Below are 23,613 nucleotides of genomic sequence, written 5' to 3' on the forward strand. Positions count from 1 at the left end.
CAATTTCTACTTCTTAATCCCTTCACCTTTCTCACCAAGCCTCCCGACCTCCCTCCCATCTAGTACCCATCAGAGAAATGCAAATTAAAACCACAATGAGATATCACCTCACACCTGTCACAATGGCCATCATCAATAAATCAACAAACAACAAGTGTTGGCAAGAATGTGGAGAAAAGGAAACCCTCATGCACTGTTGTAGGGGTTGCATATTGGTGCAGCCACTATGGAAAACAGTATGGAGGTTCTTCAAAAAATTAAAAATAGAACTACTTTATGACCCAGCAATTCCACTCTTAGGTATTTATCCAAAGAAATCCAAAGCACTAATTCCAAAAGATATATGCACCCCTATGTTCATTGCAGTATTATTTACAATAGGCCAGATATGCAAGCAACCTAAGTGTCCAACAATAGACGAATGGATAAAGAAAAAGTGGTACATACATACAATGGAATATTACTTGGCCATAAAAAAGAATGAAATCTTACCGTTTGCGACAACATGGGTAGACGTAGAGGGTATTATGCTAAGTGAAATAAGTCAGACAGAGAAAGACAAATAGCATATGATCTCACTTGTATGTGGAATATAAACAACAAAATAAGTGAACAAACAACACAGAAACAGACTCAGAGATACAGACATCAGTTGGGTTTTGAATGATGTTTTCTCATGGTTAGATTGTAGTTATGCATTTTTGGAAGCATCCCACAGAAGTGATGTCATGTCCCTCTTAGTGCATTATATCAGGGGATGCATGATGTTGATATGTCTTACAATTGGTGATACTAACTTTGATCTTGAGGTTAAGCTGGTGCTGGGTTTCTCCACTCTAATGTTATTATTTTCCCCTTTGTAATTGATTAATTTCTTGGGGGAAAATACTCTGGGACTGTGCAAATATCCTGTTTCCTCTCAGATTTTCACCTACGGATTTTATCATTCATCGGTGGCTCATGCCTGCCAAATTATTACAATTGTGTTTACCTAATGGTGATTTCGTAGTTCTCTCATTTCCCCCACATTTATTAATTAAAATTCTTTTGTAAAGAAGCACTGTTCCTTCTCCTCCATTTATTTTTATTTTATTTTATTATTTGTAACAATAGGATAGAATCATGGGTATTTACTTCAATCTATGAATTATAACCCAACCCTTTTGTTACATAGATTTTCAAATTATCCTGCCTTTGGCCATTGAAAGCTCCTTCAAGCTAGCTCCTAATGTCCTTTGGACACTCCCTAACCTTGTACAAGTATTGACTTATATTCTGGCACTACAAGATGTTCCACGTTTATCTTGTATATTTCCCGCCCCAGTTCTAAAATCGGCCATTTCTCTAAGGACTTGGTTCTTTTGATTAGAGAGTGGTATTTAGAAATCAAGATCTGGGCAGCAGGTGCCCTCATTGTTACTGGGACATGGTTATTTCTAGGCTCTCTCAGCAGACAGAGCTTGAAATTATATATATGCGTACACAATCTTTTTTTTTACATCTACGCATATATATCTGTGTATCCCTTAAAAACCATGAGTTCATATTGATTTCGCCAATTCCATAAGGTTGATTCATTCCAGACCTCCCCCCTTTTCCTTATCTGTAACGTCTGTCTCCAGCAGTGAAAAACTAGCTCTCTGTCTCTATGATATATTTATCTATTTGTTCAATCCTAGCATACACATTAAGAAGTTTCAGGATTTTTAACCCACATCCCTGTGAGAAACAGGTATAATAACTAGAAAACAATATTTGTATATAGTTCTTTTTGTCTCTAGCCTTATAGTATCCAATCAAAATGCTATTTTCCAAAGTTACTCGGAGTGGTTCTTTCACTCCCTGTCCCTTTCGATGTGGTCATGTTAATCATTTATCGTATAGTTAGGTTAATTTCTTATTGTTTGTATTCCATTTTTGCCTTCCCCCCAATATCCTGTTTCATTCTAGCCGTGTATTTAATTTGGGGTATGTAACGTGGTGCGATGGTTCTAAGAGTCAAAATGATACAGGAATTCCCGGGAAACGTGGCTCCTCCTCATCCCTGCCCCACCTCACGCCCCTCTCCTTTCCACCCCTTTCTCACTCCAATCTCCTTAGTTTCTGGTGTATCTTTCCTGTATCGGAAGTGAGAATTTTAAAAATTAGGTCGCAGAAGAAATTTTGCCTTCCGCAGTCATAAGGAGAGTGTGGGCAGGAAGGGAGGTTAAGCCACAGGGGACAGGAGGAGGGAGGAAAGGGAAGCGTGACCCAGAACTGAAGCAGGTGAGGTCCGTGCAGGACCACCTGCCTTGGTGTCTCTCGTATTCCCACCTGTGGGACCAAGGCTTCAACGCATGGGCCTGGGATATTCCAGAGCACCAGGGAAGCAGTGCGGAGAGCCCTCCAGAGCCTGGATACCCATGCTTCCCTTCGTATGAGGTGTGGGCCCTCCACTGCTGCCTTTCTGCCCTGTTTGAGAAGTCCCCCAAGAAAAGAAGCCCTCCTCCCTGCCCCACGTGGGGCTGCCTCCAGAAGAGGGGCCCAGGCAGATCCTGACCCTCTGACTAGTCCTGCACGTTGCCGCAGATGACCCGTTTTGCATCATGGGGTCATGTCTACAAGCGGAGGTCTGCCTCTCCAAACTGTCCTGTTCAGAGTCCCCAGTAAAGACTCATCCTTCCTGGGTCAGAAGAGGAACTTGGAGGTGGGGGCAAGCCCCCACAGATGGGGGAGGGTATTCCCATTCCCAGCAGCCAAGAGGGGGCTGCCGGGGGAAGCCAGGCCTTGCTTGCCAAGGCTTTGAAAAAAGGCATCATCCCTGGAGAGAGAGGGATGCCACTTTCTTCTCCCGTCATCTCCGCCCCAAAGCCCCTGGGGTTCTGCTGACAAGTCACAAGAAACGGCTGATGATTGACTCATCAAACGGATGTGAGTGTGCCAAAGGACCAGGCAGTGAGCTGGGTTAACCTCCAGCGTAGCTCAGCTGATCCCCAGCTGGGCCCCCACTCCCCAGGGCTCCCAGGGGCCAGCACCTTGGGCGAGTCCTGCCTCTCAGAGGAGAGTGGGTCAAGATCTAGATGGCCTCGGGATGCCAGGGAGGCTGGCACACCAGGAACTCTGCACAATGCCCATCTGTAGAGAAGGCCTTGATTGCCTCCAGTGAACAGCCAGGGACACTGAGGCTAGGAGTTGGGAAAGTTGCAAGAGCTGGGAGAAGGGAGGAAACATGGTCCAGCAGGCGTTAGACGTGTGTGGAGAGCAGCCTTGAGTCTCCGTGAAGGATACGATGTTCTGACCCCCTAAGGATGGGGGTGAGGCAGAAGGGGCTTTGGCTGAGACTGTTCATTTGCATCTTGTGTTTATGTCAGTTACAGTGGGACACAATAGGGCAGAGTGACTCATTCCTACCTCCTTACACTTGTCCATTGCAGCAGAGCTGGGCGGAGGGGTCTTTAAACCCAGTTCTCACGGTAAAACCCTTGCTCCAGACTAGAGACGCCAGGGCCCCCTGGGCCACCATGGCCATTGCCCAGGTCAACCAAGAGTGCTGCTTCTGTGAGCCCTGGTCCTCTCTCTGGAGTGTGGGCAGCTGTGTAGACAGACGTGGTGGCCCCAAGATCCCCAGCTATTGGGAGTGTGGGTCTCTTAAAACAAGATCATGTTATAGTTAATTGAGTCTTCATTTATGGGGTGGAAGCATGAATTGATTTTATTTTTCTTCCAGTAACTGCATTTGAGCGTGCTGAGGGGCAGTGTGTGGCAGTGGTCAAGAGCCAGACTCCCTGGGTTCATACCCTGGCTCTGCCACCTCCTAGCTGTGTGACCGGAGACCGGTTGTTTAACTTCTCTGTGCCACAGACTTCCCAGCTCTTTATCCAGCCCCCTGCAACTTCCCCCAAAGGTGGTCCAACCTGTAGTGGCCTCTTACTGCTAAGCTTCCCTCACCTGCTGGGGGCCCTTCCAGGTGAAGTATCAACAAAACAGCTTAAATCCGGTTTTTGTTCCTAGTATTCACCGCCCCCCAACACACACACACACAGCCCACGACGTGGTTGGCTTACCCAACAGTGGGCCTGCAAGCTGCCCCACTGCTGCTCCTCTCAGCGCTGCCATGGCTCACGGGGAGTGCTGGCTGTGTAGAGTGAACTGAGAACAATGGAGTGTCCCTGCCCCCGGCAGCCAAAATAAGGGCTTCTCTTAAAGCCCCTGTACCCTTGGCTGACGACCCCTCCTCTCTTCCCAGTGTTGTTGTACTGATGCGGGCAAGTGGGCAGCTGTGCTGGTTGCCAGCAAGACCCACGGCATGGTTGCTGGTCCCCATCCCTTACAGCTCACTGTGCCCCTCAGACCTTTAGCCTGTAAGTCATCGGGAAACTTTTCTGCTCTCAGTGGGCGTTGGCTGCAGTTTGAGAACACGGAAGTCCTCCTTGATGCCCTTCTTTGGATACCCGTGTTGATCATCCCAGTTTGGCCTCACCCCAGGCTGCCCCTCCTCTTCTCTGGGTATGAGCTTCCCCTTCTGTGAAATGAAGGACTTGCAGGGGGCTGACCGCTGACCTCCCTCCAACAACCAGCCTGGGGCTAAAGGGAAGAAATCAGCCTGTGGAGACAAAGGCCTGTTGATGACATCCAGGCCAACCATTCATGTCCCAAACTCATCCTTTTGAAGGTGCCTGGTCTTCCAGCTTCTCCAGCAGGTGCCATTAACTCTGAGCCTGAATAGGACCGGGCTTGAGGGGGTCTTGTATATTTGGGCTGCTGCTGAAGGCAGAAGGGTGGGGCCTTATCACAAGTGTTCATTCCCAGGGACACACATCTATGTCAGTACTGGCACAATCCAGGTGAGGGAGAAGCCCAAAAGCCTGAAATCGGCCTAGCCTGGCTCAGGGTCAGTGGACTCACTGCCTGTACTACCTGTAGAAGAGTCAGCAGACATAAGGCCCAAAGGTGACTGTGAAAGTCACCCCCTGGAAGGGCCCAAAGACAACTTTGCAATCCAGGTGCCACCAATGGAAATACCCAAGGTCCATGGTCCTGAATCACCAGTGAGAGATTTCCTGAACTCAATCTGCCACCTTAGCTGCTGGAAGGTGTGGGACCTGGAAGTCTGGTCTGTGCTCCAGGGTCTTAGTCATTGGCAGGCTCATTCTTGTGCCCAGACCTTTGCACATGCTGTCTCCTCTTTCTGGAACATTCTTCCTCCTAACTTCACTCCTGGCTTCCTCACTCGGCTTCAGTGTTCCTTCTGAGATGCTTCCCTGACCTCCTACAACCTTGAGTAGGCTCCCCTTTTGGACTCCTCCCAGCACCATCTCTTTCTTCACGGCATGATGACCTTCTGCAGTGACCTCTTTCTTGGTCTGTTAAGTTGTTTGATGTCTCTGTCCTTCACAAGGAGCTTGTCTGCTTCATGCACTGCTGTGTTGCTAGTGCCTGACACATAGTAAATGGTCACTGCATATATAAAAGAATAAATGCATGCATGCTGCTTCCTGTGTGCCCACCCCTGTACCATCTCAGGGTCATCACTGAAGTCACGTGATGCTGGACCGCTCACAAAGGGCTTGTGTTTCCCTGGGCACGTGGTTCCTCCCAGGTTGGGAGAGTAGGAAGATTTGCCTACTGGGCCCTCCGTGAGCCAAATGCTCCCGTCCTGCAGCTGAGTTCAAGTTAGGATTTCATAGCTCTTTGCATGTTGTTTGCATGGTTCAGCTCTGAGCTCTCTGCTTCTGCTTGTGGTTTCCCCGTCCGTCCCCAGTTCCACAGAGCTGGACCACTGCTTCCTCAGCTTCCTTCTATGACCTGGCCTGATTGGCCATCAACAGGGTCTGACTGGAAGGGTGAATGCAGTGAAATTCCTGAGAGAAAGAGTGATTTTGGCAAAGACTGTGGCATGATCATTTTCATGTCTTGAAATCTTACTCAGTACATCCACTATGGCTTTTAATCTTCCCAGCAGCCCAATGGCATTGGTACCCTCATCCCATTTTATAGATAAGTAAACTGAGGCTCAGAAAAGTTTAAAAATTCGTCCAAAGTCTCATGACCAACAAATATCAGATTTGAGATTTAAGTCCAAGTCTGTTTATGCCAGAGGCCAAGCTTATTCACTGTGCTAAATCACCTGTCATGGCTTCCCCAGGGACCCAGGGGCCCTCACACATAACGAAGCAGCTGGGCTGATCCTGCTGGAGGTTCTCAGAATTTGGCACTTTCCATAGTCCCCATCTACTGCTAAAATCCCTTCGTAAATCGCCTCGGCAGAGACAGTCTAGCCTCAGCGAAGTACCCCTGGTCTCTCCTCAGTAAGACAAAGGAGGGGTGCTAAGCAGGGTCTTTGGATAACTAGTAACACTGCCAAACCTCAGAGAAAGAAAAGAAAAATGGCAAAAGTGGAGGTGAAGGCAGAAAAGGAACAAGTATCTGTGGCCTGGGCACCCAAGCAGAGGGTAGGTTGGGGTGGGGGTGGAGGGACATGTGAAGACAGCCCCCACGGAGCCTCAGCATTGGAGCACCTAGTGTACTGAAGATCTCTGTGGTCTTTTCATCAGGAACAGGCTCCCTTTTCATCAGGAACATGCAGGCCTGGAAATTCAGAAAAAGTCCCCTCAGTGATTCTGACTTTTCCCTTGGAGTCCACCTGCCCAGCCTGCTGGGGTCTGGTCACTTCCTGGGCACTTCCCACGCTCTTGGAGACACTCACCACTGCTAGATGGGGCAGGCACCTCTCTGTTCCTGTCCCTGACCCCTCACTTCCTGTGGCATTGAGCTGTTGGGCTGCAGGGGGGCTCCTTCATGCAACTCAGAGCAGCACCGCCAGGAGCCATTCTAGCCCTGGAGGCAGCTGTAAGCCCCGTCATGCTGCATCCATAGCACCCAAGCTATAGCAAATTGATGGCACTGGGCTGTGAATGCCCATTGTCTGTGCCATCTGCCCTGCTAGGTCATGTGCTCCTCAAATTCGGGAGTCTCGAGGCTGACCGGTGTCTGCCCCCCACGCAGGCAATGACTCAGGATGCAGCCTGGGGCCACGACGTGCACAGAGGACCGCATCCAGCATGCCCTGGAACGCTGCTTGCATGGGCTCAGCCTCAACCGCCGCTCCACCTCCTGGTCAGGTAGGTCTGAGGGAGCTGGGGAGGTGCTCTTAGGGCCCAGAGTAGCCTCAGGGGCTGCAGTGAGCACTGGACCCGGCACAGAAGCTGGCAGGTTCTGGCAAAGCCCTGGACCTTGCCTGGGCAGGTGCTGGGCACAGCACCTGATGGAGAGTTGGCCCTTGGTATGCAGCAGTTTCTCCTTTCTCCCGTGCTATCTTCTTCCTCCTTCTTAGGGCTGTATCTTTTTTTCTTTTTTCTTTTTTCTTTTTTATTGGTTTCAGGTGCACAAGACAAAGTAATACTTAGACGTTTATCTTTTATATCCCTCAAACTGTGTGAACCCCCATCCACTATCCCTCTGACATCGCACAGAGCCATTACATTTCCACTGTCTCTATTCCTAATGCTGTACTCCGCTTCTTGTAAGTATATATATATATATATATATATATACATATATATATATATATATATATATAAAATTATAGTTGACATTCATTATTGTTCAGCTTCAGCTTCAGGTGTACAGTGCAGTGATCAGGCATCTACATCATCCCTGAGGTGGTCTCCCTAATGAGACAAGTGTCCATCGGATACCCTACAAAATCTTTACAACATTATTGATTACATTCCCCAAACTAATTTTCAAAACCCCGTGGCCACCTTGTGGTTACCGACTGTTTTCTAATCCCCTCACCTTCCCCCTTATCCCCACCCCCCGCCCATCTAGCAACCCTCAGTTTTTCTTAGGGCTGTATCTTGCTTCCCTAGCGTGTGCTTCTTAGAAGCATAGTGGTTATTGAACCCACTTAGAAATACCACAACTGCTGATTCCGAAAGAGCAGCTGGGAATTCGTAGACAGCTCTCCCCAGAATTCTATTTACTTGGTTTCTAGTTCCTTCCACATCCCCATCCTCCTCTTTTCGTGATAGAATAAGGAACAATCTCAGCAGAGCTTTAGGGAGCAGGAGGCCTCCATGTTCCATGTTCCTCAGGACTGAGAAATGGAAGCATCTGCTGGCTAGGGCAGATGTATCTGCAGCCTGGTGCCTAATTGTAATAATTCCTTGTGCTTGTAAAGGTTTTTCACATCCTGTGTCTCACTTGCCTCCCTAATTACCCCACAAGATGGATACCCACTGCTTCTTGAACATACGTGGTTCCTTCTTACCTGAGGACCTTTGCACTTGCTGCCTGGAACTCTTCCCTCAGAACTGTGCAGAGTTGGCTCTTTGTCGTCCAGGCCTCAGCTCAAATGTCACCTCTGAGAGGCTTTTCTTAGCCTTTGGAATTAAACAGACCTGGATTAAAACTGTCTCTCACTGGCTGTACAAACTTGTACAAGTCAGTTAACCTCTCAGGCCCTCACCCATCTTGTCGGTAAAATGAAAATAATACCAACAGGAACCACTTTCCTGAAGGGAGGATGGGAGACTCATGGAGATAGTATATGCAAAGGCCTAGCACATACTAGGGGGTCAATAAATGGTTGTTTGTTTTTTCTTCTTGACTCCTATCTAGATTTTGAGCTTAAGCTTATAGAATTAAGGGAGCCATCATTAAGTAAAAGAATACAAAAATATCTGACTTTTGCAAATTTTACAAAAACCTCTGACCATATGAACACACTGTTAGGGGCCTCAGCATTTTAAAAGGAGCCCATAGGGAACTCATGTTCAAGCCACTTCCACCCCTACTGCTCTCAGTACACACACACACACAACATGCCTCCATGACCACTCCTTTAATTTTTAGGGGTTTACCCTTGCTGACTGCAGAGAAACAGATTGACAAAATAGGAAAGACTGGGGAAGTTACAGAGTGACAAAGTGCTCATTATTGCTTTCAAAATATAAATGAATGTAGCTTCCCCTTCCTGGGCTTCATTCCAGGCAGTCCTGGGAAGTCCCATGGCTGTCATAGACTCAGCCTTATGTCAGGGCGAGGTTGGGGAATGGTCACCAGGGCTCCTCTCCTTATTCTTCCAGCAATCTCTGCCTTTTCCTTGTATCTCAGAGGTTCCAGTACCCACTGTCGGAAACCAGGGCAGAGGGCAGTGTGTGTGTGTGTGGGGGGGGAGGGCGGGGATGGGCGGGGCAACTGGTGCTCTCCAGAGGCACAGGATGCAGAATCATGACTGGTTTATTGGCCTCTGAAGGAGATCCCAGCTCCTCTCTGTGTCTCTTGAGCTTCCAGGAATACAAAACTTGTCATTATGTTTAATGGGGCATGGTAAGGTTGAGTGTTGATTGTGAATTTTCTGAGAACCTCTTGCGAAAGGAATCCCCAGTATAGCTCCTGGCGTTCCCACTTCTCTCCATCCCCAAACTGACCACTGGCCTCTCTGTCCCTTTCCAGCTGGGCTGTGTCTGAACTGCTGGAGCCTACAGGAGCTGGTCAGCAGGGATCCAGGCCATTTCCTTATCCTCCTGGAACAGATTCTGCAGAAAACCCGAGAGGTAAGGGCTGGCCAGGAACTGAAGGGCAGAGCTGGGATTGGCCTCAAACATTCGAGAAAGAGGTCTCCACAGAATGTCAGTTCTGGGGTGCCTGGAACACCAAGGGGCTTGGCAAAGGCACTGGGAACCTGTGAGTTCTCTGTTTCAATGGCTTGCGGATTGACGATTTCTGGGAAGGGATGTGGTCCTTTCAATGAGAACATATGATATGTGATCCAGGGCCCTGGGTTTAAGCTGTTTCTTTAGACAGGCATTGCTTGTAAGTCAAGGCATTGACTAGAAAGGAGGGAGGAAGTCATACTGAATTCCTTTACTCAAATCCATAAAAACAAAGACACAAAAGAGAAAACTGATCGGAGGGGTAAATTGAGACCTCCTCTAACAGTTCAAAAACTAGGCTTTTATGACTGAGAGGAAGAATGTGTTTAACACAGAGCTTGGTTGGGGTTCCAGAATAGCTGTGAGTCCCTAAAGAGGATTCTGGCCCTTTTCTATAAAGAATTCTCTTTTTTCACCCAGCTCTCTAACCCCCTCCCCTCTGGCAACCATCTGTTTGTTCTCTGTATTAAGAAACACAAATTGATAGTTACAAAATAGTCACAAGGATGTAAAGTACAGTATAGAGAACATAGTCAATAATGTTGCAACAACTATGAATAGTGCCAGGTGGGTACTAGACTAATCGGGGGATCATTGCATAAACTATATAAATGTCTAACCACCATGCTGTGCACCTGAAGCTAATATAAAATAATATTGAACGTCAACTGTAACTGAAAAAAACTAATTAAAAAAAGGAGCTTTGAAAAAAAAGAATTCTCTTTAAAAGTTGTTTTGTTTTGTTTTTTGTTTGTTTGTTTTTAATACATGACTGAGTTGGAAAACCTTTGACTTTCTCAGTTAGCTGTCCCTTTACCTACCGTGTTTCCCCGAAAATAAGACCTAACCGGACAATCAGCTCGAATGCGTCTTTTGGAGCAAAAATTAATATAAGACCTGGTCTTATTTTACTATGATATAAGACCGGGTCCGATATGATATGATATGATATGATATATGATATGATATGATATGATATGATATGATATGATATGATATGATATGATACCGGGTCTTATATTAAATTTTGCTCCAAAAGGTGCATTAGAGCTGATTGTCCGGCTAGGTCTTATTTTCGGGGAAACACGTTATAAGAAGAAAGTCTTGGTTTATGAAGAAACCCAAGGTTCCAGCTCTGGCACCACCATTTACATGGTGCATTTATACCCTGATCACAAGTAAACCAACTCAGAAGAGCTAAACCACCTCTTACAAACCCAAATATAAAGGATCAACTACTATGCAGTGATAAGGGAGGGTTTTCTAGAAGGGGTCGAGCAGCAGGTGGAGAAGACACATGGTCTAGTCAGGAGAGAGAGAAGAAGAATTCTAAATTTGAGCCTGCTGAGGTCACCAGGCACAACAAACAAGGTGGGGCTTTCTCTGCATCTTCAACCCCATGAGTTCTAGAATAAGCTGAGAGACCAAAGAGTTGTAAATCATGTGACATGTGTGTATGTGGTGTGGTGAGTGAACTCTAGCAAAGAGACAATGCACAAAAGAATCACTAGAACTTGTAAACAAATAGGGAAAAAATGTTGCTCCAGCTATAATAAAATAAATGCAAATTAAAACCATAATGAGACAATCTTTGCGTAGCAAATTAGCAAAAAATGAAACAGAGAAGGGTGTAGTGAAACTGGTACTTTCATACACACAAGATACCATAAATGGCAAGATACTTTTGGAACGCAATTGGGTAATATATTTCAAAGATCATAAATATGTTTATAATCTTTGATTGATTAATTCTACTTCTTGAACTCTATTGTAGATACATAAAACAAATCACAGAAAAAGAAATTTACTCAAAGGTTTTCATTGCAAAAATATTTAAATAGCAATAAATAATCTCAAGTTAACTAATAAATTATGGATATCTACCAGAAGGAATATTATGCAGCTAATAAAAATAATGGATATTATCAATGGGTATAAACAAAATTTAACATGTAATATAATGGTATCAGTAATATTTATTAAATGGCTCAGGGGAAATTGATTAAACATTTGGAAAAATACAGAGTGAGATGCCTAGTTCATAACGTATAGCAGATGGAATTCTAGGTATATTGAAGATCTAAATTTAAGAAAATGAAGCTTCAAAGAAAAGAAGAAAATATATGAGTATTTACATGATTCTTGCATGTCAAAACAAAAATCCATATGGGAAAAAAACTAACATTTGTAATTATGTACATCAAAAAAATCAATAAATTTGGGCCGGCCCGGTGGCTCAGGCGGTTAGAGCTCTATGCTCCTAACTCCGAAGGCTGCCAGTTCGATTCCCACATAGGCCAGTGGGCTCTCAACCACAAGGTTGCTGATTCAACTCCTCGAGTCCCGCAAGGGATGGTGGGCAGCGCCCCCTGCAACTAAGATTGAACACGGCACCTTGAGCTGAGTTGCCTCCCAGATGGCTCAGTTGGTTGGACTTGGTTGGAGCACCGGCTCTCAACTACAAAGGTTGCCAGTTCAATTCCTCGAGTCCCGCAAAGGACAGTGGGCAGCGCCCTCTGCAACTAAGATTGAACACGGCACCTTGAGCTGAGTTGCCTCCCAGATGGCTCAGTTGGTTGGAGCGCCGGCTCTCAACCACAAAGGTTGCCAGTTCAATTCCTCAAATCTCGCAAGGGATGGTGGGCAGCGCCCCCTGCAACTAAGATTGAACACGGCACCTTGACCTTAGCTGCCTCCCGGATGGCTCAGTTGGTTGGAGTGCGTCCTCTCAACCACAAGGTTGCCAGTTCGACTCCCGCAAGGGATGGTGCCACCTGCAACTAGTAACGGCAAATGGACCTGGAGCTTAGCTATGCCCTCCACAACTAAGACTGAAAGGACAACAACTTTACTTGGAAAAAAAAGGCCTGGAAGTACACACTTTTCCCCAATAAAGTCCTGTTCCCCTTCCCCAATTAAAAAAAAAAAAATCCATAAATTTAAAAGACAAACAACAAACTGAAAAAAATAATATTTACAATACAAATAACAGGTAAATGTATAACCAGGAGGGGGAAAACAGGTAGTCTTGGAAACCATGTAGCAAAACAGAAATTCATTTATAATTTATATTGAAAAGACATTAAGAGTAAAAGTATACCCACTATGATTACAACTTTGCAGAGGAAAATACATAGAGAAAAATGGTGTAAGGAGAAGTATGTTGAACCATTAGCTGTGGTTGAGTTTGGAAGGGGGTTATTGTGAGTGCTTTTTTTTTTTCTAACTCCTTTTTAAATTTTTGTCTGGGGGTTATATTGCTTTTCACTTAAGAAAATAAAGACTAGAACAAGAAAGCGCTGCTCTGTTCTGCACCCTGTGAATTGAGCCTCACCCGTCCTCTCCTGTCCTTTCCACAGGTGCAAGAGAAGGGTACCTATGACCTCCTCACCCCCCTGGCCCTGCTCTTCTACTCCACTGTCCTCTGTGTAAGTTCTGGGGTGGGCCAGGCTGGGGGAGGCGGGGAGGAGAGGGAAGAACAATCTCCATCGAGGGCATAGCCTTCACAATTCTGAGGATAAATACTGAGGGAGAAACTGTCAAGCAGTGACACTTGAGACGGGTGGCAACCTTCCGATAGCTTCAGATTAGCCATCTTGAGAGGTCTCTGGAATTCCATGTGGACGCCACGGTGCCTGGCATGTCTGGGTAGCCATGGCGGAACAGCTGTCACAGCCTGTTCACAAACCGTGAAAGAGATTCTGTTAAGAGATGTTGTGTCCACCTCAGTTTGTACGCCGATGGTCGCTTCCACCCAATGTAATCACCCCCTGTGTTTGTCTGGTGGCACCAAGTGATTCCGTGTACATTGAATCAATCCACTTCAACGAATAAACATATGCCTCTAGTGAGGATAAATGTGGTTTAGGCATTGAAGACCATTCCCCAAAATGAGAGGCAGCAATGGTACCATTTAAGATGACCTCTGAGGTGACAGCTTTTCAGAGAGGTGTTCTCATGTATTGGGTACACTGTGTTACATGTGGTAAAAACTGTGTAACTGTCCCATACAGTAGAGACATCGCTAGGTACCATCTTGCCCATCTGTAACTCACTCCCTGTTGGTTACTTCCAATTCTTCCTGCCTTTGTCCTTGGACATACTGGTGCCAAGAAATGTGTGCCCTTTGTGGAACTTTCCAGAAAAGTAGGAGATTCTAATCTGGAATATCGGGGAGCTTTCTCTCACCCAGACTTCTCTGCTTACCACTCCCTCTCCATTCCAGACACCACACTTCCCACCAGACTCAGATCTCCTTCTGAAAGCAGCGAGAACTTACCACCGATTCCTGACGTGGCCTGTTCCTTACTGCAGCATCTGCCAGGAACTGCTTACCTTCATTGATGCGGAACTCAAGGCCCCAGGTAAGTGTTGAGTCAGTTGACAGGTGGAGCAGGGATCATGCAGTCAAGAGGTTTGTAGCTCTTTTGAAACTATTCTTTTGCTATGATCTTCCTCACCTCTCATCCTTCAGCTCATCTCTCCCCATGGGCCTACTTTAAAACCTTGGCGTTTCCTCTTCACAATGCTGTGTGCACCAGCATCAGATGGCTGAAAGCAGTGAACATAGGCGGTAACCCAAGGAGGAATTTTTAGGGGAAACTGAGCAGGGTTTCAGGGCAAGGGGACCCCACCATGTGACCTTTGCCGCTGCTGTGGTTATCCAAGGGGTCTCTGAGGCTGCCCAGGTCAGAAGGAAAAGTTCCCACGATATTGTCAAGAGGCCCTTGTTTTCTTTGCCTCAGGAGCAAATAGGACAATGCACGTGTACATCGTCAGTTCTGGTGGGAGAAGGTGGTTGGTGTTACGAATGGACAGGTCCGTGGTTGATTGGCAACGTGACAAGTGTGGACAAGGGCCTGTTGCTGTCTGAAATCTCGTATGTGGGGTCTGAAAAGTAGGAATTCTTGAGAAATTGCAGGTTCTATAATAGACATGAAAATGAGGTCTCAGAAAACTATTGTAGGGCAAGAGAAAATGTAATCAAGTATCATTTACTGAACGGTGGCCTGATTCATCACAGAGTAATTCATCACATCAGTAGCTCAAAGGAATAAAGTCACATAAACATCTTCATAGATGCCTCTAAAACACTTAATAAAATTCAACATCCATTCCTGATATTCAAAACCACTCAAATATAGGGAAACTACTAATAATATATGGAAGTGTTCTTAATAAAGTAACAGTAAAATAAATAAATAAATAAATAAATAAAGGCAGGTCCCAAAATATATACTACGCATGTTGTATAGTATTTTGGGGCCTGATTTTTAAAAAACAATCTATATTTGATCCAGGTCCTATTTAGTAATGGTAGTGTTTAATTCTCATTGTACACATTAAACACACACAGGACAGAAGTGCCAAATCTTATTCCCCAACAATTCGTGAATCCTAGAAAGCTCAGGGCTGAAGCTTTGTCTTTAAATTCCTTCCCCAACCTATCATCTGATTTGTCTGCCCCCAACCAATAAGCTGCAATGTCGGCCCAAGCAATCAGCCGATCTGCCTTCCCCCAACCAATCAGCTGTCTGTTGTTACAAAGGAGCAGAACAGGCACAGGCTAAGGTTGGCCATCACCCGAGTCTACACATACCGATTGCATGGACCTCACTTCATGGGAGAGACTTGGGTGGAAGAATTAAGAAACCAGGAAAACCTTGAGGAGAAGGTGTTGAACTAGGAAAGGTGCTCGGGCACATGATAAATCGACAGACTGCCAACCTAACTTTCCAAGGCACCCTAAGTGAACAAACCAGTTTAAGGTTAATCTCTTTTATTCCCATCCTCCCCACTGCCGCCCCCCAAAAAACAAACAAACAAACAAACAAACAACAAGCAGATCTAGATCACTTCTTGCTGGTGACCAGAATTCCTTTAACAAGAATACAAAGCTCTTCTTCCTGTCTGTAATTTAGACAGAAAAGATTTAAAATACCAATGCCTTGGCAGGTCCTTTAGTCTACACCAAAGATTTCTTACTTCAAAATGCGAAAGGCAGATGTTGGGTTGGGGGAGGGCTGTCACCTGCGTGTGGAGAGACTGCTTCCCAATTTCAAGTGGAACCCGCTGGCTCTCCTCCGCTGCATGCACGCCATGCCTGGAAATATTTTTGTGGGCAGCTGAGCAGGAACTCTGTTCTGGGCAGCGCTGCGAGCAGATGTGGAGCAGAGGGGCAGGCTGTGGGGAGGCCCAGGCTCTGGGACCTGGGTTTCTAAGCCTGGGGACAAGAGTTAAGCCTGGGGACAAGAGTTAGGCAGAGCAGCAACTAGAGATGCAAATGGACTGAGGGTCCTTTGGACTCAGAGCAGGGAGGACCCTTGGAACTCTTGTCATTCGCTGCTGAGGGCCTGCCCCTGGACGTTGCCCTGGGGACTGTGTGAGGCCTCAGACAGGCTGGTGACTTAGGAGAAGGCAGATGTCTGGAGAGGATGCTCCGGCCAGGCTGCTCATGCTAGGAACTTCTCCTCTTCCAGGGAAAGCAGAACCGAAACAGGAAACCATTACCTCTTTGTCATGTCAGAGAGATGTTTTCAAACAAAAAAAACCTAACTCTCATACAAATATATAGTGAGCCTGTGTCAAAGATGTGTTCAACTCATTATTGAGGGAACCACCAGCAAGATGGGAGAACTGGTTTAAAGGAGGGTATGAGAAAGTGAAATGAGTTCCTCATATAAGCTAGCATAAGATTGCAAAATCAGAAACAAAGTTAGTTAAAATCATCTAGGGGAATAAAACTGTAACCTTTGAGGTTATCTTTTGTACCAAACAAAAATCACTAATCTCACATCCACAAGTTAACCTCTCATTTCACAGAACCTGAGCCTTTATCAACAGCAAATACTAAGTTAAAAACCAAGTTACCCTCTTCTTCATGAGCCTTAAATGGGCTTGTTAGAAAATGCTTTCGTGTGGTTTTGTAAAGGCATGTGGTAATATTTTTGCCTTATTGCTGAGTGCCCCCCTCCCCATAAGCCCACCTGAGGGAGGCAATGGGAAGTAGGGAGGGAGCTAGAATGGAGGCTGGGGAATAAGCTCTGCGAGGAGAGGCTGAGGCTGAGGCTGAGCGACTTAGTGGTTACCAGTTCTTGGTATTAGATCACTGTGGTTCCAAATCCTGGAGAGCTGTGTGGCCTTTGGAGGAGCCTCAGTTTCCTCATCTATAAAATGAGAGTGTAATACTATCTCCCTTTCAGAGCAGTTTGTGAGGATAAATGCTGACCTTCATTGATCTCACATGGCTGGGGCAGTAGGGTTTGTTGGGTGGTGGTAGCTTAAGAGAGAGGTCCTGGCAAGGTCACAGGGAGAAGATGACAAGGGACCTGAAGAGCTGGGCCCTCCACCCAGGCAGCCTTAGGGAGCCAGTTGCCATGGAGATTAGTGAAACAGTTTATTCCACTTTGATGTGGCTGGGTGCCAGAGGAAGTGGGCAGGTTATGAAGCCTGTGGGCCAATCCCCTTCTTCCTGACTCCACCCCCAATAGTGTGCCTACTGCTTCTGGGGGTGGCAGGAAACCTCACGTTAGTGTTACCGGGTCCTGCCCACCACAGCCCTCTTGGGTTCAGCAAACATGTTTGTTCAGTATTTACTCTATGCCAGCACAACTGTGCAGACCACAGTACTTGCCTGCAAAGAATTTATCTGTAATCCTGAGGGATGACAGTGGGCATCATATGTGTGAGTCCCTCCAAAGCACAAAAGCCTCAATGACTGCATCTCACCTAGATCACAGCCCTATGGAGTAAGAGGGACAAGCAATATTATTCCCATTTGGTCCATGAGCCAACCAAGACTCAGAGAAGTTTAATGTTTCTGGCCCAAGCTATAAAGTCAAGTATGAGAGAAGGAACATGGGCCCTGGTATGACAATGACCTATGCTTTGTCACTGATTAGCGGATGACCTGGGACAGGTTATGTAAGTTCTCTTAGCCTCCTTGTCAAAAGTAGGACTATTGTTGTTGATGATGGTGGTGGTGGTGGTGATGATGGCAATGGTTGTATTAACTGTACGCTCACGGTGCATTAAACACTGCGACAGGTCGGTCTCATTTGTCCTTAGAACACCCCCCTGGATAGTTATTATCATTTCCATCTTTCAGATGATGAAACTGAAAGCTAGATAATTAAGGAGATTGCCCATGGCCACGTAGCTAACAAGAGCTCTACCACTTGAACCCATGTCTGCTTGATTCCAAAAACCATATTCTTCGACTCCAGAAACCACATTCTCACGTTTGTATAAAGCTGTGTTTCTACCAAGAGGCCTGGGCAGGTGACTGCGCATGACGCAAAGTCCCTGGGCTGCCAAGCACTTTCCTCCCTTGGGCAAATTCTTCTGTCCCTTTTCCCTTCATGTAGTGCCTTCCCACCTTTGACCTCCAGTCAAAGCAGGAACCAACCTGGATTAGATTAGTTTTGCTTATCAACTGGTCGCAGGTGCATTCTGAATATTCTTTAGTGGTAATAAGTTCCTCTTGGAACATTACTGATCACACACATTTGCATTTTCTATATTTTGTCTCTGATTATGGAGTGAAAGGTGTAAACCCCTTGAAGGAAAGGCAACCAACATTGACTAGTCGGTGAGGGTCTATGCTATTTTCACTCACAGAACACTCTGACACCTGATGCATGGGGTTTTGTCACCTCACACCAACCAGTTCTCTCCAACTCTCCAGACACCAGCTGGGTAGCCAACAAGTCATTGCAATTCTGACACTAACTACCTGGAGTTAGCACAGACCCCACAGGTTATGGGCTCATCCCCACAAGACTGCCCCCCACTTCAGATGCCAACCACGAGTCTGGGTTTCCCTTACTTCCGACCAACCAGCTACAAATCAGGGGTTCTCATGATACCCTCCTCAGATTTAATAATTTGCTAGAATGGCTCAGAGCCCAGGAAAGCACATTACTTCCATTTATTGGTTTATTATAAAGAATATTGTAAAGGACGCAGATGAGCAGCCAGACGAAGAGATAATTAGGTTGGTGCAAAAGTAATTGTGGTTTGGGAGGTTAAAAACAATTGCAAACACTGCAGTTACTTTTGTACCAATCTAATACAACGGGCAAGATCTGGAAGGGTCCTGAGTGCAGGAGCTTCTGTCCTTGTGGAGTTGGGGTGCACCACCCTCCTGGCATGTGGATGCATTCACCAACCTAGAAGCTCTCTGAATCCATTCTCTAGGGGTTTTATGGAGGTTCTATTAAGTCAGCGTGATTGGCTAAGTCTTGGCCACTCATGATTTACTCAATCTCCAGCCTCTCTCCCCTCCCTGAAAGTTCTAACCCTCTAATCAGTCACATGGTTGGTTCCATAGGGTGACCAGCCGCCATCCTGAAGCTATCTAGGGGCCCACCAAGAGTCACCTCATCGGCATAAACTCAAGTCCAGTTAAAAGGGGCTTGTTGTAAAGAACAAAAGATGCTCTCTCACCCTTACCAGAAAACTACAAGGATTTTAGGAGCTCTGTCCCAGGAACTGGAGATGAATGAATAAATAATAAATGAATGAATACATACATACATACATACAAATATAAATACAAATATAAATACATATATATATATATATATATATACACATATATTTCTTATTATGTCACAATATCACGGGGGAAGATTTAGGGAAAGGAGTGGAAGGCAGCTGTTTCAGAAATCACAGGGTGTGATCAGCTGGAACTGAGCTGGCTGCTTATACCACGATGCCCAAAATGACAGTGGCTTAAACTTTTTGCAACCCCCTCACTTCCTTTATTCTGTTAACTGGAATGAGGGCAGGATGGCCAGAGCTGCAACGGCCATCTTAGACCATGAAGTGACCTTGAGGATGATGTCTCCTGCTAAGGATGATGGAGCAGAAAGATGGGAGAAGCCTGGTCCAGAATGTTCATGGGACCACTGTGACAACCCTGGATTCCCTTTCTAAATGTCTTTGTGGCAGAAGAAGGAAGGGAGGGAGTTACAGCTGATGCTCTGTGCTCCGCTCGGGAACTGCTGGGATCTAGGATATTCGGCTCTGGAAATAACTCCCTCTGAGTGAGGGTGTGCCTAGGGGCACAGATGTCCCCTTAAAAGTCCCCCAGCAGCAAACGGCAAGGGTACGTTGGAGTCAGGACAGCTGATATGAAGCATCTCCCAGCTCTAACTGCACTGCAATCCCCAAATGAGATTCTTAGGGTATCCTAAGACAACTAAACAGGTCCGGAAATGTACGATGTGAAAGAATGTTCCTTGTCATGGAGACTAATGCAGAAGAGCAAGCTTGAAGTCGAAAGTAATCAACAGTATCAAACATTCAAAAAAAAAAAAGACAATTCAAGGAGAGCAACGATAAGGTAGAGGCGTCGGGCTTTGTGACTTCAGGAGGGCAGAGGGATAGGATACTGATGGTGGGCGTTTGGGGGGACACCTGATGTGGAGGGAGAGTGACCTCACCATCTGCTGCCCCCCCACCACCACCAGGAATGTGGCCAGCTGTGTGGCCTGTCTCAACAGAGGCAGAATTGGAGGGAAGATCAGCAGGGTGTGGGTTACCTGTTATACAGTAAAAGTGCAGAAGAGTCAAGAGAATACTGCTTGTCTGCGTGTTCTGCGCTTCCGGGAGCCTGTGGAGGGAGGAGTGTGCCTGCCCACTACAGTATTTTATTGGGGGGTTGAAGGGGACGATGAGGGGAATTTTTCTATGTTGTGCATGCGAGCGGCTACCAGATGATGTTCCAAGTCCTCATAATAATAACCACTGTTTCGGGGAATTTCCTATCAAAATAGACATAACTTTACCTCTAAACATGTGACAGTTACATAAAAGAAGCGTCCACCAAAAGGCCCCAAATCAAAGCAATCAGGTCCTAGATTAGAATAGTATAAATTGGTCATTTTCTGCTTTACAGCTGTCTCTAACCCCAGTCTTGGCTTTACACTTTCCGAGGGGGATTGCCTTCCTGCTCCCAGCTCACACCCAGTCCAGGGTGGCCCTGCGCCAGACAGGGACCCCCATGCCAATTTCCAAGCTCTAACAAGGAGGCTGCCTTTCCTCTGCTGAGCCCCAGACCCTGCTTCTGTTCCCTCTTTGGCGAGTAGAGGGAACTGTTGTTTAATGTCCTCACCAAGGTTGACACAGAAGTAAATACGTATTGTGAAGGGTTGTTTTCCAGCTGCAGAACGGAATCAAGTTGCAGGAAAAAAGGAAAAACTTTTGGCTTGTTTCTTCTCCATGCTTTTGAAGTCAGAGGAGACGGAGAGGTGGATGAGGCTAGAGAGGAAGGCTGAGAGGGGCCCATGGTGCAGAGGCTCAACCTTAGAGATGAACAGTCTCCTGAGGGCCACCTGAGAAGGTGTGGGGAGCCAAGCAGAGATGCTATGGGGATGTTGGGACCTATGGAAGGTGCTGAGACTGAGTGAATAGGCCAAGTGGTGCCTGGTACACCCACTGCAGGACACCAAGACTGAGAGTAGGGAGCAGTGACAGGAACTAGGAACAGCTGGACAGCAGGAGATCAGGCCTCGGTTCTCCTCCCAGAGTGCTTTGCCCCACTGTCTCTGAAGAGCAAAAGCTTTGCATGGTGCAGCCTGGGACTCATGTTACAGGCCCTGGAGGCCTCAGGTCTAATCTTTTCCTTGTCCTGAACCTCATCCAGGAACTCCCAACCGAATTGTCCACTGCTGGGCGCGCTTCGAGGTGCAGGGCCATGACTTCTAAAGGAACAGGCAAACCCATGCACTCTGTTCTTTTTTCTGTTTCTTCTTTCTGGCCACAGGAATCTCCTACCAGCGACTGGTGAGGGCTGAGCAGGGCCTGCCCACTAGGAGTCACCGCAGCTCCACTGTGTGAGTGCTCTTGGGGAGGGACAAACAGGGCGGGGGGTGGGGCCCCCCACCCCCACTGTTTCACCATTCCTACACCACCCCACCCCCATGCATCCAGAATGCCTTTTATCACTGCACCCCCTCCCACCCCAGCCACCAACAAATAGGCTTCAACGGGACCCTCCTGGAATTGCTGGTCATGGTTTGTGCACAGGTTCCTTATTCTGGGGCTGAGGGTCTTGCATCAGATTCCTAAACAAGTCTGAGACTTCAAAAACAAACAAACAAACAAACAAAAACGGTTAAGAACCATCTGCATTGATTGTGCCAGGTGCTGGTCACACATTATCTCACTTTACCCCACTTTTCGGATGAGGAAACTGGAGGTCAGAGAGGCCAAGTAACTTTACCAAGGTCACACAGCTAGTAAGTATCTGCACCAGGATTTAAACCTCAGTCTTACTCAAAAGCTTTTCCACAGTGTCTTTCTGACTGTTACTAAAACAGCACTTTCCAAACTTGTGTGATCGGAGTCTACAATAACAAATTCATTTTATATGACAGCCTGGTGTGCATGTGCATACGCGCGCACGCACACACTCACACCTGAAACAAGTTTCAGGAACTGAAACTTACCCTTACCCCATAGGATGGGCTCGGTCCCATTCTATTCCATTTCATTTAAAAGGCAGTTCTGGTTGTGATTTGCCTGCCCACTCGTGGGTCCAGCCTGCACTGTGACAGGCACGAGAGAAGCCTCCATTCTGGAGACCCTCGGCAGGTCTCCAAGCAAGTGGATGCTGTCTCACCTAGACATTTGGAAGCCAGAGACCCCTGCCTCCCTCAGCTCAAAAATTATAGTCACGCCCCAGGGGTTCACTGAACATTGACACCACTAAGGAACATTTGTTGAGTCCCTCCTAGGTAAAAACAAACAAAAACATGCCAGTGGTTCGGTTTTGAGAGAGACAGAGGGCATAAAAATGTTTAGTAAATGTTAGTTTAGTAAGTAAAGAAGACACCTCCCTGGGGCTGAAACAGGCAGATGGTGAATAATTACCCACACCTTTCGGGCATTTACTGAGAAACCGGCACCACCCTAAACATCGCTACATCATCCAATTTACCCTATGAAAAAGGTGTTTTTTCGTTTAGAGAGCTGAGGTGCAGAGAGGTTAGTAGAAAGACCTTAGTGCTGAGAGATGGTCACAATTTCGTTATGTATAAGTTGGGACCAATGGTAAGTTCTTCAGCAGAGAAAGCCTGCAGGTGGCTAGGGCACGGCTTGGCTGGTCTGGTTCTGCACACGGTGGGGCTCAGCGCATGTCGGTGGGCGGAATGATCAAGCGCTCAGTGAAGGAGAGGGCTCAGTTAGAGGCTGCTTATGTGGGCCTGCCCCCTTTCTCTTCTGCGTGGAGAAATCAAAACTAGTTTCTCCCCAAATGATGGGGATTCTGACGGAGCCTGGTCTGGTCCCTGTGTCCTGAGCCCAGGGCCCAGCTCTGGGACAGATCTCCGCAGAGACTGGAGGGAACGCCATCTGCCTGGTGCTTCTTTGCACTGGGTTTAAACAGCACAGATTTGTGAGAGAGCAGGAGTGAGTGTAAGCAGTCCATACAAAAGCATTTACAGGTGCGGTACCATGATGGCTCAAATACACTTTGAGAAAATGCAGTGAGTGACAAGGGTTGGTGTGGGCGAAGTGAGAACAGCCTTGTGTTGTTTGCTGTTAGAGGAGTGATTGTTAACGAGTGCTGTTAACGAACCCCTCGGGGTTCACGATTCTCTTAACATTTGGGTATGTTTGAGATTTTCACAAGGAACAAATTTCAACACATGCACCAAGGAGGAGCCCAGGGTGCAGCGGGAGGAGAGGCGGAGGTGGCTGGGCACACACTCCCTCGCCATCCGTATGCTAGCCCGTGATGGCTTTGGCAAGTTAGAAAAGGTGTCTCCTGAGAGTGGAGGATTCAGTTTCAGCCCTGACTTGGCTCCCCTTCCTCCTGGCAGATGCCACCCCACGCCACAACCCTTGGCTTGAGGAGCAGGGCACCGGCGGAGATTTTAGGCCACAGTGTATGTGGGCTTGTGTCTGCCCTGCGGCCCCCTCCCCAAAATGATCCCATGGCTTCAAGTCACCTCACCTATAATACAAT

The 23,613-nt window shown here is 46.8% G+C and overlaps 1 protein-coding gene across 4 annotated transcripts in view; it reads left to right on the forward strand.

The window, feature by feature from the left end:
• PIK3R5 (phosphoinositide-3-kinase regulatory subunit 5) overlaps window positions 1-23,613 on the forward strand; it is a 67,656-nt gene that overhangs the window by 33,717 nt on the left and 10,326 nt on the right. For 3 of the 4 annotated variants that reach the window (XM_033091352.1, XM_033091351.1, XM_033091354.1), the window contains exons 2-6: window positions 6,985-7,100; window positions 9,439-9,539; window positions 12,998-13,066; window positions 13,864-14,002; window positions 21,409-21,478. In XM_033091352.1, coding sequence (XP_032947243.1) covers window positions 6,998-7,100; window positions 9,439-9,539; window positions 12,998-13,066; window positions 13,864-14,002; window positions 21,409-21,478 — 482 coding nt within the window. In that variant the 5' untranslated portion in view covers window positions 6,985-6,997. Of the gene's footprint in view, window positions 1-6,984; window positions 7,101-9,438; window positions 9,540-12,997; window positions 13,067-13,863; window positions 14,003-21,408; window positions 21,479-21,807; window positions 21,884-23,613 lie in introns of those variants that run through there. The other variant, XM_033091355.1, reaches the window with a different exon arrangement.

This window comes from Rhinolophus ferrumequinum, chromosome 21 (genome assembly GCF_004115265.2).
Source record: "Rhinolophus ferrumequinum isolate MPI-CBG mRhiFer1 chromosome 21, mRhiFer1_v1.p, whole genome shotgun sequence".
Classification (NCBI taxonomy): Eukaryota; Metazoa; Chordata; class Mammalia; order Chiroptera; family Rhinolophidae; genus Rhinolophus; species Rhinolophus ferrumequinum.